General features: G+C 39.2%; 1 protein-coding gene across 6 annotated transcripts in view; it reads right to left on the reverse strand.

Moving 5' to 3' along the window:
- The window catches only part of PARG (poly(ADP-ribose) glycohydrolase), a 123,639-nt gene that overhangs the window by 107,486 nt on the left and 1,773 nt on the right, over nucleotides 1–14,380 (reverse strand). For 5 of the 6 annotated variants that reach the window (XM_034662858.1, XM_019806991.2, XM_034662857.1 and 2 more), the window contains exons 2-3: nucleotides 2,246–2,312; nucleotides 417–1,403 (exon numbers count right to left, since the gene is read on the reverse strand). In XM_034662858.1, the coding sequence (XP_034518749.1) occupies nucleotides 417–1,403; nucleotides 2,246–2,283 (1,025 nt within the window). In that variant the 5' untranslated portion in view covers nucleotides 2,284–2,312. The remainder of the gene's footprint in view (nucleotides 1–416; nucleotides 1,404–2,245; nucleotides 2,313–14,380) is intronic. The other variant, XM_019806993.2, reaches the window with a different exon arrangement.

Consider the following 14,380-nt stretch of genomic DNA (forward strand, 5'->3'; position numbering starts at 1 on the left):
ATCACAAGTTACAATTTCAGAAAATTCTCTAACTCAAATTTCAGTTTTCTCATTTGCGAAGTGAGTACAGTATCACCTGCCTACCCATCAGAGCATTAGAGAAATGCAGTATACGAAGACCTAGAAAAATGGATAAACAGAAGCTACTATCAACTTGGGATATTTATATTCTGATAATCCCCAAAAATTTCAGAAGGAAAATCATGAAACTAAAAAAATCCAATTAACAATATTTATTTACTTCTCATTATTCTGTTTCTAGTCTTTTTGAATCTAGGTTTAAATTTACCATAAACAATTAATAGGAAACACAAGTATTTCTTTGCTTCAGTGTAAACCATAACTTTGTTAAACCCCCTTACAAAATTATAAAAAGTATTATACTATTGCAGATACTTCTTGTTGAAAAAAATTACCTTTTGTCCTCTGCTTTGGGCATTCTCATGAAATGATCTGTGATTTTAGAATCCTTTTTCCCATGTTGCTTGGAATTCCTGCATTCTACATTCAGGCTAGAAGTACTTCCAGGTGGTTTGGCATTTAAATCATTCATTCCACTCCGAGTCTCTCCTCCTTCAAATTGAAAATGTAATCGAATTTCACCTCCTTTAGAAGAGGACTGTTTCCTCAATTCAGTGTCAGCTTCTCTTGCTTGGAACCTTGAAGGTTTACTTGCTGTTTGGGAGGAATTGCTATCTTCTTGCTCATCAAAACCCGGACTTGTCTCTTCATCTGCTTCTGAGTCCTGACAACTATTTTTGGAATTATCCACATCCATTGGTGACTCAGGTTCACTTTCTTTCTCAAAGGGAGGAGAATTTTCCAAACTACTTTCTTGTCTACTCAATTTGTTGGCATTTTTCAGTTCAGTACCAACATCCTCAGAGCCGATGTCCGACAAGGGACTCTCTGGCACCACATCTATCTCTTCCTGCTGACAACCTGCACAATCTTCTACAGGATGGCAAGACTTGCTGCACTTCTGGTGGCTTCTGGCTTCTCTAGCCTGTTCACCTTCTGTGGTCTGCTTTGCACTTGTAAACTTCACAGGTGTCAAAAACTGTTGGTTATCTCTACTTCCCTCACTATCTGTGTCACTGCGATCATCATTTCGGGGTGACTGATCAACATTAGCATTACTGAACCGCTCCGGTACCAGAGTTACTGTTGAAGGTTCACTTTCTAAAAGACGCTCTGTATGTTTCCCTTCATTTTGCCACTTACACATAGCTGCAGTCTGATGCTGGTTCAAATATTGTGTACTTTTTTCAACAGGTGATTTATCAAGACTTAGCTGAGAAACATTTTCTAATTTTTCCATATTATGTTGATAAAAGTTATCTTTTTGTACAGAACTCATCATGGATTCCACTCTTGTATTGTTGTTTTCTTTACTATGCAAACTACAACAGAATAGAAAGAACTAATGAGATAACAGAACTTATGATACAATAAAAAGAATTTATGGTATAAAAAAATCACTTATCCAATCACACTCCCAGTGTCACAGCAATAATTAAACTACTGGTGATTACCTAAACACAGAGCATGCTCTTTCATGACTCCATGACTTTGCACATATGCTTATAATGCCCTTTCCCCAAATCTATGCCTGGGAAACATCTGCCCTTCCTTTAAATGTTAAACTTCACTCCCTCCTGGTAGGCCTTCCTGCAAAGGTAAAGCTAATTCTTTATTCTATATGCTAACCACTACTGTTCTCTGTTTATATCTTTACTGCCTATTTATCACACTATGTAATAATCACGTGTTTTTGCATCTGCCACCACTATACTGTAAGTATCATAAAGACAGAGACTATACTCCTCTTTTATCTCTGTATGTCAAGTATATAGGACAGACCCTAGCACATGAGACACTCTAAAAAATGATTATTTATAAGCTGAAAGAATGAATAAATATAAAGAAAAATGGGAAAGCAAGGAGAAAAAGTAGCCTGAAGCAAGATAAAACATTCATATATCATGTTATTCATTTTTCTATACAGGCATGTTTCTTTTTTTTTTTTTTAAAGATTTTATTTATTTATATGACAGAGATAGAGACAGCCAGCGAGAGAGGGAAGGAACACAAGCAGGGGGAATGGGAGAGGAAGAAGCAGGCTCATAGTGGAGGAGCCTGATGTGGGGCTCGATCCCATAACGCCGGGATCACGCCCTGAGCCGAAGGCAGATGCTCAACCGCTGTGCCACCCAGGCGCCCCTATACAGGCATGTTTCTATACCTTTCTGATTCAGTTGTCTTGATTCCTTTAGTGTCCATCCAACTGGTAATAGTCTTTTGTTTGAAAACTGTAAAAAAAAAAAAAATGACACACACCAAAACAATTATGTATACGCATACCTGCCTTTAAAGATAAAAGACCTATAGCAGCATTTATACATATAAGGCATTGTGCTAGGTTCTGTGAATTAAACAGAGATTAATCATTCCTTTCACACTCGCGCAATGGGAGATAAGACAGAAATATAAATATAAATGCATTTGGCATAGACTAGAAAGTGACAGGCCCCTGAGACAGCTGGTATGGCCTAATAGATGAGAGTACAGGTTCTGAAATCAAATCACCTGGATTCAAATCCTAGCTCTCCCATTAGATTCCTATGTGTCTTTGTGAGGGATCATTTTCCTGTCTCTCAGATTCCTTATTTGTAAACTTGCAAATGAACAGTACCTCCCCCGGGCTTCTTATGAGGTTTAAATTAAATAACACATGCAAGGTGTTTAAGGCACAATCTGGTACATGCTCAGTAAATGTCAGTTCTTAACTACCTTTAGTATTAAAAGAGATCCTGATAAAGAATTAAGATATTTCCAAGAAAAGACTACTCAAGGGAACTGGAGTAAGTGGGACAATCTGATTAAGTAGGGCTTGAATTGTTCCTTGAACAATAAACATGTTGTCACATAAAGGGAAAATCATAAGCAAAGGCACCAATGCCAGGGAAATATAAAGAACTTAAAAAGAAAGCAACAGAAAATATTAATGAAAAGTCAGCTAGAACCATATCATAGAGGTTCTTGAATAACCCACAAAAAAGAGGTACAAAAAAGTCTCAGGTAACACTCAGAGCTGTAATTCCAGAACTCGAATCTAGGAGGTGCCCAGTCATGCACGATACATACCCTGGAGGGCAAATCTGAAGGGCCAAAAAGGAAGAGCCTATTGGTAGAAACTAGCAAGAAAGCTATTGGTCTAGGTCAATGATTTCCAAAATATCTCAATCATCAGGGGGCTGGTAATTAATGCATCCTAGAACCAGGCCCTAGACCTACTATGTGTGATAATGGAGTCACAAGGGAATCTGTATTTTTTTCCAAAAGTGATTTTGATGATCATCAACTAGGTTGGAGAGCTAATGGTGAAGGACCAAAATTAGTCATTGTGAGAATAGAAAATAAAAGTTTAGAAATGAGGTGGATGATACACTGAGGGCTGTGAGTCCTGGAGTTTCACAGTGGGGTTGAGCTTCAGCTGCCCAGACTGACCACTTGCTCAATAACTTACCTCATCTTGCTTCTTTTCTCTGCCCTATCTCACTTCCCACTTCCCCCACCAGGGATCCACCTGGCATCAGAAAAGTGACCACTTTCTGCAAGGTAGGAGGTGCGGAGAAGTGAATGTGAGGCAATATATGGGAAGGTAGACCCTGGGGCGGGGGGGCCCTCAGTCAGCAGGCTACCAGCAAGTGATAGACCAGCAGACCACAAAATCAGAACTTTTAGAAGTCCACTCCAGTAACATTGCTCCAGTAGCTAAGTTGGGGGTGTGGGGGTGGAACCTTCAGTGGTACAGTGTGGTCTCAGGACCCTCAGGGTCACAGAAAAACTGTCATGCCTGAGTACGGCAGAGCTCCCAGGTATCCGAGCAGGGATGCCAGATGCAGAGTGAGCCGAAGAGTGGGCTCTCAGCTCAGGGTTGCCATAAAACATGATCCCCGCTTCAAGCAGGGGCCCAACAAGCAGCAGATCTGGGGAGACTCCCCTTCCTCCCCTGGGAGGAGCGGCACGTGAGGGTGTCACAGGAATCTACTGGGTTTAACAGGGCTCGTATGCCAGAGATAGAAACGCTCGGTCACAGGCTGGGTGAGCATGGAATGCGGACAGGGACCAGGGAGACAGGAGTGATTGACTGCTTTTCTCTGAGGGTGCACTGAAGAGTGGGGGCCCCAAGCTCTTGGCTCCTCTGGGGACAGAGATTGGGAGGCTGCCACTTTCATTTTCATCCTCTAAAGCTGTGCCAAAAAGCCTTCAGGGAACAAAAGCTACAGAGAACACACCTGAGCAGATTACTTAGCCTGGCCCCTGGCAAGGGCAGTGCAATTCCCCACAGGGCAAAGACATTTGAGAATCAATACAACAGGCCCCTCGCCAGAAGATCAGCAAGAACTTCCAGCCAAAACCAAGTTTACCAATGAATGAGAACCGCAAATCTCCAGCGCTAGCAGACTACAAAACCTATAATTCATGGCTTTTTTCCCATGATTCTATGTCTTTCAACTTTAATTTTTTAAATTTTCTTTACTTTCTTCTTTTTCTTGAATTATTCTTCCTTCCTTTTTCAACCAACCTCTTATCAATTCCTTTTTCAAAATCTTAATTTTCATTTTTACAGTCATATGCTATCCCTTCATTGTATTTAACCTTATTATATATATGTGTGTGTGTACTTCTTTCTTTCTCTTTCTTTCTTTCTTTCTTTCTTTCTTCCTTCCTTCCTTCCTTCCCTCCCTCCCTCTCTCTCTCTCTCTTTCTTTCTTTAAAATTTTGGGATGCAGTGTCTTCTAACAGACCAAAATATACCCAAACTCTATTGTATGGCTCTGTTCTATTCATCCGCCTGATCACATTTTTAAAAAAATTTTTCGTCTTTCTTTTTTCAGCCACTTCTTATCAATTCCGTTTTAAATTTTTTTTTAATTTTCATTTTTACAGTCATATCCCTTCCCTTCATTGTATTTAACCTTATTTTTGTATATATGTAAGTTTTTCTTTCTTTAAAATTTTGGGATACAGTTTCTTCTAAAACACCAAAATACATCCAAAATCTAGTATATGGCTCTATTCTATTCACCAGCCTGATCATATTTTCTTTCTTTTTTTCTTTTTACTTTTTCCACACCCCGTTTTGGATCTCTTCAGATTTGTTTAGTGTATGTTTCTCTGGGGTCGTTGTTACCCTTTTAGCAGTTTGTTCCCTCATTCGTCTATTCTTCTCTCAACAAAATAACAAAATGGAAAAACTCACCTCAAAAAATAGAACTAGAGGCAGTACCGACTCCCAGGGACCTAATCAATACGGACATTATTAAGATGTCAGAACTGGAGTTCAGAATAATAATTATAAAGATAATTAATAACTGGGCTTGAAAAAAGCATAGAAGACACTAGAGAATCCCTTTCTGGAGAAATAAAATCTAAACAAGTTGAAATCAAAAAGGCTATTTATGAGATGCAGTCAAAAATGGAGGCTCTAACTGCTAGGATAAATGAGGCAGAAGAGAGAATTAGTGACACAGAAGACCAAATGATGGAGAATAAAGAAGCTGAGAGAGAGAGAAGCAACTACTGGATCATGAGGGAAGAATTTGAGAGGTAAGTGATAACATAAAGTGAAACGATATTAGAATAATTGGGATCCCAGAAGAAGAGAAAGAGGAGCAGAAGGTAAATGGGAGCAAATTATACTGGACAACTTCCCTAATTTGGGGAAGGAAACAGGCATCAAAATCCAGGTGGCTCAGAGAACCCCCCTCAAAATCAATAAAAATAGGACCGGCATGATATATTTAGGGTACTAAACGAGAAAAATATGCAGCCAAGAGTACTTTACCCAGGTAGGCAGTCACTGAAAATAGAAACAGAGATAAAAAGCTTCCAGGACAAACAGAAACTAAAAGAATTTGCAATCACCAAACCAGCCCTACAAAAAATATTAAAAGGGGTCATCTAAGCAAAGAGAGAGCCCAAAAGTAACATAGACCAGAAAGGAACAGAGACACTATACAGTAACAGTCACCTTACAGGCAATACAATGGTACTAAATTCATACCTTTAAATAGTTACTCTGAAAGTAAGTGGGCTAAATGTCCCAATCAAAAGACACAGGGTATCAGATTGGATAAAAAAAAAAGCAAGACCCATCAATATGCTGCCTGCAAAAGACTCATTTTAGACCAAAAGACACCTTCAGATTTAAAGTGAGGGGGTGGAAAACCATTTATCATGTTAATAGACATAAAAAAAAAAAAAGCTGGGGTGGCAATCCTTATATCAGACAAATTAGATTTTAAACCAAAGGCTGTAATAAGAGATGAGGAAGGACACTATATTATAAAGAGTCTATCCAACAAGAAGATCTAACAATTGTAAATATTTATGCCCCTAACATGGGAGCAGCCAATTAATAACAAAATCAGAGAAACACATAAAAAATAATACAATAACAGTAGGGGACTTTAACACCCCCCTCCCTGAAATGGACAGATCATCTAAGCAAAAGATCAACAAGGAAATAAGGGCTTTAAATGTCACACTGGACAAGATGGACTTTACAGATGTATTCAGAACATTACATCCCAAAGCTACAGAATACACACTCTTCTCTAGTGCACATGGAACACTCTCCAGAATAGATCACATTGCGGGTCACAAATCAGATCTCAATCAGTAACAAAAGACTGGGATCATTCCCTGCATATTTTTGGACCACAATGCTTTGAAACTCGAACTCAATCACAAGAGGAAAGTTGGAAAGAACTCAAATACATGGAGGCTAAAGAGCATCCTACTAAAAAATGAATGGGTCAACCAGGAAATTAAAGAAGAATGTAAAAAATTCAGGGAGACAAATGAAAATGAAAACACAACTGTTCAAAACCTTTGGGATGCAGCAAAGGCAGTCCTAAGAGGGAAGTATATAGCAATACAAGCCTTTCTCAAGAAACAAGAAAGGTCTCAAATACACGATCTAACCTTACACCTGGGGAAAGAATAGCAAATAAAGCCTAAACCCAGCAGAAGAAGAGAAATAATAAAGATCAGTGCAGAAATCAATGAAATAGAAGCCAAAAGAACAGTAGAACAGATCAACGAAACTAGGAGCTGGATCTTTTAAAGAATTCATAAGATTGATAAACCCCTGGCCAGACTTATCAAAAAGAAAAGAGAAAGGGCCCAAATAAATAAAATCATGAATGAAAGAGGAGAGATCACAACCAACACTGAAAAAATACAATTATAAGAACACTATGAGCAACTATCTGCCAACAAATCAGACAATCTGAAAGAAATGGATGCATTCCTAGAGGCGTATAAACTACCAAAATTGAACCAAGAAGAAACAGAAAACCTGAACAGACCCATAACCAGCAAGGAAATTGAAGAAGTAATCAAAAATCTCCCAGCAAACAAGACCCAGGGCCAGCTGGCTTCCCAGGGGTATTCTACCAAACATTTAAAGAAAAATTAATACCTATTCTTCTGAAACTGTTCCAAAAAACAGAAATGGAAAACATCCAAACTCATTTTATGAGGCCAGCATTACCTTGATCCCAAAACCAGACGAAGACCTCACCAAAAAGGAGATGATGACCTCACCCTGATGAACATGGATGCGAAAATTCTCACCAAAATACTAGCCAATAGGGTCCAACAGTACATTTAAAGGATTATTCACCACGACCAAGTGGAATTTATTCCTGGGCTACAAGGATGGTTCAACATCTGTAAATCAATCAATGCGAAACACTACATTAATAAAAGAAAGGACAAGAGCCATATGATACTCTTAACAGATGCAGAAAAAGCATCTGACAAAGTACAACATCCTTTCTTGATTAAAACTCTATACAGTGTAGGGTGCGTGGGTGGCTCAGTCATTAAGTGTCTGCCTTCAGCTCAGGTCATGATCCCAGAGTCCTGGGATCGAGTCCCACTTCAGGCTCCCTGCTCAACGGGGAGCCTGCTTCTCCCTCTCCCACTCCCCTGCTTGTGTTCCCTCTCTCACTATCTCTCTCTCCGTCAAATAAATAAATAAAATCTTTTTTTAAAAAACCTCTATACAGTGTAGGGATAGAGGGTACATACCTCAATATCATAAAAGCCATCTATGAAACACCTACAGCGAATATCATTCTCAATGGGGAAAAACTGAGAGATTTTCCCCTAAGGTCAGGAACATGGCAGGGATGTCCACTATCACCACTGCTGTTCAACATAGTACTAGAAGTCCTAGCCACAGCAATCAGACAACAAAAAGAAATAAAAGGCATCCGAATCAACAAAGAAGTCAAACTCTCACTCTCTGCAGATGACGTGATACTTTATGTGGAAAACCTAACAGACTCCACCCGAAATTTCTAGAACTCATACAGCAATTCAGCAACATGGCAGGATGTAAAATCAACGCACGGAATCATTTGCATTTCTATACACCAACAACGAGACAGAAGAAAGAGAAATTAAGGAGTCAAACCCATTTACAATTGCACCCAAAACCTTAACATACCGAGGAATAAATCTAACTAAAGAGGCAAAGGATCTGTACTCAGAAAACTATAGAATACTCATGAAAAGAAACTGAGGAAGACACACAGAAATGGAAAAGCGTTCCATGTTTATGGATTGGAAGAACAAACTGTGAAAATGTCTACACTACCTACAGCAATCTATACATTCAATGCAATCCCTATCAAAATACCATCAACTTTTTTCACAGAAATGGAACATATAAACCTAAAATTTGTAATGGAACCAGAGAAGACCCCGAATAGCCAGAGAAATGCTGAAAAAGAAAACCAAAGCTGGTGGCATCACAACTCTAGACTTCAAGCACTATTACAAAGCTGTAATCATCAAGACAGTATGGTACTGGCACAAAAACAGACACACAGTTCAAAGGAACAGAACAGAGAACTCAGAAATGGACTCTCAACTCTATGGTCAACTAATCTTTGGCAAAGCAGGAAAGAATACCCAAAGGGAAAAAAAAAGTCTCTTCAACAAATGGTGGTGGGAAAATTGGACAGGCAAATGCAGAAGAATGAAACTGGACCATTTCCTTACACCACATACAAAAATAGACTCAAAATGGATGAAAGACCTAAATGTGAGACAGGAATCCACCAAAATCCTTCAGGAGAACACAGGCAGCAACCTCTTCAACCTTCACCACAGCAACTTCTTGCTAGACACATCGCCAAAGGCAAGGGAAGCAAGGGCAAAAATGAACTATTGGGACTTCATCAAGATAAAAAGCTTTCGCATGGGCAGAAGCCATGAACAGACATTTCTGCAAAGAAGACATCCAAATGGCCAACAGACACATGAAAAAGTGCTCAACATCACTTGGCATCAGGGAAATACAAATCAAAACCACAATGAGATACCACCTCACACCAGTCAGAATGGCTAAAATTAACAAGTCAGGAAAGGACAGATGTTGGCAAGGATGTGGAGAAAGGAGAACCCTCCTACACTGTTGGCAGGCTGGTGCAGCCACTCTGGAAAACATGGAGGTTCCTCAAAAAGTTGAAAATAGAGCTACCCTACAACCCAGCAATTGCACTACTCGGTATTTATCCCAAAGATAAAAATGTAGTAATCCGAAGGGGCACCTGCACTCCAATATTTATAGCAGCAATGTCCACAACAGCCAAACTATGGAAAGAGCCTAGATGTCCATCAACAGATGAATGGATAAAGATGTGGTATATATATATACATACACAATGGAATATTATGCAGCCATTAAAAATTGAAATTTTGCCATTTGCAATGCCATGGATGGAACTAGAGGGTATTATGCTAAGTGAAATAAGTCAATCAGTGAAAGACAATTATCACATGATCTCACTGATATGTGGAATTTGAGAAACAAGGCAGAGGATCACAGGGGAAGAGAGGAAAAAATGAAACAAGAAGAAACCAGAGAGGGAGACAAACCATAAGAGACTCTTAATCTCAGGAAATAAACTGAGGGTTGCTAGAGGGGGGGGGGGGTGGGAGGGATGGGGGGCTGGGTGATGGACACCAGGGAGGGTATGTGTTGTGGTGAGTGCTGTGTATTGTGTAAGACTGATGAGTGCCCCTGAAATAAATAATACATTATATTTTTTTAAAAAGTTGAGAAATGAGTTACCACAGACTTGACAATGATTTAAGTTAAGGGTGACACTAAGCTTTAAGTTTGATAGACTTGAAAGATGGTTACAGCATCAAGTAAAAATGCAGACTATAAGAAAACTGGGGGGGCACCTGGGTGGCTCAGCCAGTTAAACATCTGCCTTAGGCTCAGGTCATGATCCCAGGGTCCTGTGAGGGAGTCCTGAATCGGCCTCTTCGCTCAGCAGAGAGCATGCTTCTCCCTCTGCCTGCCACTCCCCCTGCTTGTGCTCTCTCTCTCTCTGACAGATAAATAAATAAAATCTTAAAAAAATTTTTTTAAAAAGAGGGCTTTGCCACCCTTCCATGTAAGGGGTGGAGCCTACATCCCTGCTCCTTAAAAAAAAAAAAAAAAAGACAACTGGATTTAGGGGAAAATATGATAAGATCAACGTGAACATACTAAATTTGAGATGCCAAAGAGATAACTAGATAGAAATGACCAGCAGACAACAGCAAAAGTAGAATTGATGGCTCAGTAGAGGAAGATGCAACATAAATAAATGCAAACCACAATTTACATAAGCATTAAAAATAAGCATGCCTTCAAAATTAACTGTACTGCCTATGGATTAAATGTATATAAGTTTAAGAAATGTACATAAGTATAAGAAAATATAAAATGTTAAACATTCTCAACTATTCTCCAAACTGCAACGTAAGAATCTAGGCACCTTAAGTCACAGATTTATTGTCATTTGCTTATGTCTCCTCAAACTCCTCAAACACCATAACATAAGCAAAAGAGATGCTATCCCAAATATATGAAAATCAACAGCTTTATCACTGTATTTGAGTGCCATATAATTCATTCCTTACATAAAATACTAACATTACAACTAATAAAAATCTTTGATCAGCATTTTAAAAATAGTTTCTGTCACAAAAAAAGTAATAATATTTTTCTTGTTAAACACCACTATTTCAGTGATTTTTACTAAGTTAGTACTTCCACATAAAATCAGGCTTCAGAGAAAAAAAAATAAGCTTCAATCAGAAGAGGATGAACTACTTGATTCCAAGACTTCTATAGTTCCATCTTTCTCTATTTAATTTCATTACATCAAACACAAGTGTAGAAAATCCTCAAATTACAAAGCAGCAAGGAGCCAGAAATTAACTTTTTGAGTCAGTGTGGAGTTTAGAACACCTCTCACCATAAATACAAGGATTAAATGGTATGCAATGGCTAGGTTCCAATAACACACATGAAGCACAGCACTACAGAACTGAAAGACTGCATACATTATTTCATAAGAAACTACAAAGTGTTCAACTCTTACACTGAGAATGTGGCCTCTCTCCAGCTTCAAGTTTCCTACTATAATTCCTGAAGCCTGTGAACAGCATAAAGGAGGAGGAGCAAGAGCTGAGGAAGCAATATTTCCTGATAATAAAACATTCCTCGGTCCTTCTGAGAGCCCTACTTCTTGTTCCAATCCCACTATTTCTGGCTTTCAAACATTCTTTTGCAATACATCACAGGACTGCTTCAGAATTTTTCCCCCTTATTCCTGAAATGAGCATAAAATTATGCTTCCCACATTATCTGGTAATTTTTCTTTCTACTAGAAATAATCACAGCAAACAAAAAGGAGGGCAGTAGGAGGTGATGAAAAAGATACAAGATCTGGAGTCAAACAAGATCTTGGACCGAGATCTTTGCTCAGTCACTTACTACTACTTCACTTCTTTGAGCTTCTATTTTCTCGCCTATAAAATAGGGTTAGCAGTAAATACCTACTTCAAGGCTTATGTAGATCAATGAGAGAAAATACTAAGTGTCCAGTTTCACAAAGCTGAAATTCAACAAACGTATTCTTTCCTAACACTTTCATCCAATCTCTTTTTCACTGAGATTAGTAATTCTCCAACTTTATTCTGATTTCACACCATTTACACTTAATCTCCTTAGTAACATCACTCAGTAACCAGTGTATTTCAATGTTCAATGAGCAAATCAATTAGGTGTTGCTATTGACACAGGGAAAAGACACAAAATGCTTTGAAATTTACCTGCATTTTAAAGGAACATCCCACCTCCACAAAAAGTCTCCTTCCTCCAGCACCAGCAAGATAAGGTATCTGAAGGAAGGGTATGGTGAGACCAAAGAGTGATGGAGAGTGGGAGTTTTGAGATGAGGAAAGAGGTCTGAAGATGCTTTTGACAGCACTGAGACTGACGAAATGATATGGAGGAAAGGGAAAAACCGGCTCCAGCTCTCCCACCCCCTGTACTGCAACCACCACCACCACCCACCACTGACCTACATTTAGACCATGCCTGGATGAGGGGAAGAAACTCTAGGTAGTTATAAAAGGCAGAAAAGAGGAGCTCCCATCAGAGGGTGAATAGCATCCTGAGTTCTGCCTATATGCAGATTTGCAGATTCCAACCAATATAAGAAATATGCCCAGGGGGGTAAATAACACAAAATTTAAAGATGTTGAATGAATATCCATTTCCTTTTCTCACTTACTCTCCTAACTATATACTAGAATTTTAAATACCAAGCTCCTAAAAGAATTCCAAATTTGAAACAATAGTTTTTGCTTAGACTTTGAACATTTCATTAATTGGTGTCCTGTACCCAGCATACAAAAACATTTACACATATCAAGTACAGCCCAAGTATTAATTTGGTTCCTCTTCTGCAGAAATCTGCAGAAAACAGGAAGATCCAACCCTGAGGACTGACTGGCCCCCTCCACTTGCAACAAACTCTTCCACCTTTATATGCAAATAAAGTTAATGGGCCCACAAATTAGCCTCTTGCAGAAGTCAGATACAATACTTGGAGGTCACTCTTCAGTTGTCCCTCTCCTCCACTCTCCTTCACCAACTTCTCTGAAATCTACGGCCTAAATCTTAAATCCATTCTTTCCTCTCCATCTTCAAAACAGCACCAATATCAAAAGAACAGGTACATCACTTTTTGGACAACTGCATTTGTTTCCTGCAACTAGTCTCCTTGTCTACTCTTGATTTTCTGTTAACCCAGTGTTATAAGAACGACTTTTTTTTTTTTTTTAGTGAAATACAAAGTAAGACTTCGTCATACATAATAGGTATTACTTCATAAAACATGTTTGTAATAAATATGGCATATTGGGGCGCCTCGGTGGCGCAGTCGTTAAGCGTCTGCCTTCAGCTCAGGGCGTGATCCCGGCATTATGGGATCGAGCCCCACATCGGGCTCCTCCGCTATGAGCCTGCTTCTTCCTCTCCCACTCCCCCTGCTTGTGTTCCCTCTCTCGCTGCTGTCTCTATCTCTGTTAAATAAAAAAATAAAATCTTAAAAAAAAAATATGGCATATTTACCCAGTTCATAGTTTTCTTACTCTGGGTACCAGGGGAAATTTATACAGAGGACTGCAGTCAGAGAAGTCCTAAGGCCACTAAGCCATCTTTGCTAAAATATTAACCAAATGTTATCTCCCTTTTTAAAAGGTTTCAGTGGCTCCCCACTAACCACAGAATAAAGTCCAAACTCCTTGAAATGGCACTAAAATTTGTCCATAGTAAGTTCTGCCTTCCTCCTGGCCTCAAGTCCTGTCACTCCTGTCATTTCATGCTCCAGTCCTACCACCTTTGCACATGCCATTTCCTCTACATATTCAATTCTTTCTCTCGTTGATCCATATAGCAAATCCTGCTCATCCTTCAATATTTAGTTGAGGTCTACTCCCCACTGCCTCTAAGTCCTGAGAGAACTAAGTATACACCATTCACCCAAAGACTGCCTGACCTCTGGCCAGCCTCTTACACTGTTGACAAATGCATCCTTTTTAAAATGTTCTCTTTTCTGCATGACACAAGAAAAGCCAGGCTGTCATCCTACTCTTTTGGCTGCTTCTCTTCAGTCTACTCTTAGATGATGGTGTTTCTAAAGTTTCTGTCCTAGGTCACCTTTATTTGGTCTACATGCTTTATATGATCTAATCTACTTCCATAGCATCAATTACCACATTTATGCCAAGAATCCCCAAATCTATATTTCCAGCACAAATATATTTCTTACAAGGTATAAACCCACAGCTCCCATTCTCTCTGAATCCATCCATTTCTCTCCTTCCCTACTGCCAACAACCAAGCATAAACCATCATTATCTCCCACCTAGACTAACTCCTCTAGTCTTAGGCCTGCACTTTCACTCCCTTTCAATCCATTCTTCATTTTCTACACACCAGAGA

The sequence above is a fragment of the Ailuropoda melanoleuca genome, chromosome 6 (assembly GCF_002007445.2).
Source record: "Ailuropoda melanoleuca isolate Jingjing chromosome 6, ASM200744v2, whole genome shotgun sequence".
Taxonomy (NCBI): Eukaryota; Metazoa; Chordata; class Mammalia; order Carnivora; family Ursidae; genus Ailuropoda; species Ailuropoda melanoleuca.